The following is a 1887-nucleotide window of genomic DNA, read 5'->3' as shown; positions in this document are numbered from 1 at the left end:
TATAAGGTTTACAAGTCTATATATCTTAACGGAGAGCGGGACCCTGCCCAGAGAAACAGAAATGCCTGAGATGGAAACAGTGATGATGACGTGGAGTGATGAAGCGACTGGGGACTTTGGACCCAGAGAGGGAAAGGGACTGTGGGCCGAAAACTGGAGGAGGAGGGGAAAGTGTAGGGGGTAGGTTTCTGGGATATACCCTTTGGGTGGTTGATGATGCATGGAGGGGATTGGAACCATGGCAGTGAGATGATATACGATGGAATGAATGTAAAACTAAAGTTCTCCCATGTAAACTATCATATAATTCACAATAAAACATTAAAAAAAAAAGACTATATATCTTTATGGGAGCAGATAGCCTTATCTTTAGCCCATGAAGCAGCTGGTGGGTTTGAACCACCTACTTTCCAGAGAGCAGTCTAATACCTAACCCACAATGCTACCATGGCTCCTTGGATTACTTAAAAGCCCTCTTAATTTATCTTGTCTCCAGTGTTGCCTCACTCCAACTTTGTTCTTGTTGTTGTTTTGTTTTTTTAGTAAAAAAATCACAGGGACTTTATTAATCCCAACACAGCACAGGTCTTCACAGGGTGGTGGGAGGTGGCTTTGGGCCCCTATTTGCCGCTGATAGAGCCCCCATGTAGGAACATCTTGGAGATATAGCGGTCCTTGTTGACAGGCTTGGACTTCTTCTTGCCCTTGCCACTCTTGGGAACTTCGGTCCACATCTCTTTGACGTTCTCCAGCACCATGTTGCAGTGCCTGCAGAAAGCCTTGACGCAAACCAGGAGCTTCTTGTTGTTGCGACAGTTGATGAGCACTTGGGTGTTGTTCTTGACCAACTGCCTAAGCACCACCGACAGGGGCCCAGTGTTAAACTCCTCCTCCTCCTGCTTCTGCAGCTCCTCTGGGGTCATCTCACTCTTGGGCTTGTTGAGGAGGCTCATGGTGCTAGCAGCATTCTCCGGTCACTCCCATTTCCTCCGCGTTGCCTCAGCCTCTGCTCTTGTTGTTTTTATTCCACAAAGAAAAGAGCTTTATTGATCACCCCAGTTCTGTAATACAAGATCAAAATAAAGATGGGAACAATCAAAAAAATTGAATGAAAAAGAAATGATTACCTAAAATCTCACTGCCTTGTTTTTGGTAATCATCCTTTTATGTATCTTTTTGTATTGATCACTTGTGTGAGAAAAGGGTCTTATCTTGTCCCTCATTGGGGTTAGATGCCTCAGAGTGGTCTTGAGAGAGGGACAATTCTAAGTAGGGACAAGGAGCCTGGAAAGAGCACCTAACATTTGTAAAGAAATGTGATACTATGTGGTGGTGGTGGTGGTGTGACTGTGGAGAATAGAACCACCCTCATTGGGTCCCCAAGGCTGTAATCTTTATGGGAGCAGATCATCATCTCTTTGGTTCAAACCGCCACCAACCTTTAGATTAGCAGCCCAGTGCTTTAACCACAGTGTCACCAGGAATTCTTGATAATATCATGGCTGTTGCTAAGAACTGTTGAATTAGTTCCAACTCATAGCAACCCTGTATAGGGTTTCCAAGGAATGGCTGGTGGGTTTGAACCACTGCCCTTGCAGTTAGTCCAGTGCTTATCCTACCAGGACCATAATAGTGTTTTGTTTTGGGTTATTTTTTTCCTCTCCTTTTTTCTTTTTATTATGAAGGGTACTTTTATTGAAATAATCTTGTCTTCTTTACCATCCATTTTCTTTCTCTACTCCTTCCACCTACCCCAGGTAATGATGTCAGTAACTTGGTGTATATGAGGGTACTTTAAAAAGTTGGTGGGAAAATAGAATTAAAATATATTGGAATTTGTCCATGAAGTTTCTGAAGCTCCCTCATGTACTTTTTTTTTTTTTTAAA

General features: G+C 43.1%; 1 protein-coding gene across 1 annotated transcript; it reads right to left on the bottom strand.

The window, feature by feature from the left end:
- Positions 1-620: 620 nt before the first annotated feature.
- Positions 621-981, bottom strand: LOC102829113 (small nuclear ribonucleoprotein Sm D2-like). Its single transcript, XM_006834195.1, has one exon. The coding sequence runs from the start codon at positions 951-953 to the stop codon at positions 621-623; it is 333 nt and encodes a 110-aa protein (XP_006834258.1). The 5' UTR covers positions 954-981.
- Positions 982-1887: the final 906 nt, after the last annotated feature.

The sequence above is a fragment of the Chrysochloris asiatica genome, unplaced genomic scaffold, assembly GCF_000296735.1.
Source record: "Chrysochloris asiatica unplaced genomic scaffold, ChrAsi1.0 scaffold00009, whole genome shotgun sequence".
In the NCBI taxonomy this organism is placed as follows: domain Eukaryota; kingdom Metazoa; phylum Chordata; class Mammalia; order Afrosoricida; family Chrysochloridae; genus Chrysochloris; species Chrysochloris asiatica.
The sequence above is the reverse complement of the archived record's forward strand: the minus strand, read 5'-3'. Positions and strand labels throughout refer to the sequence as shown.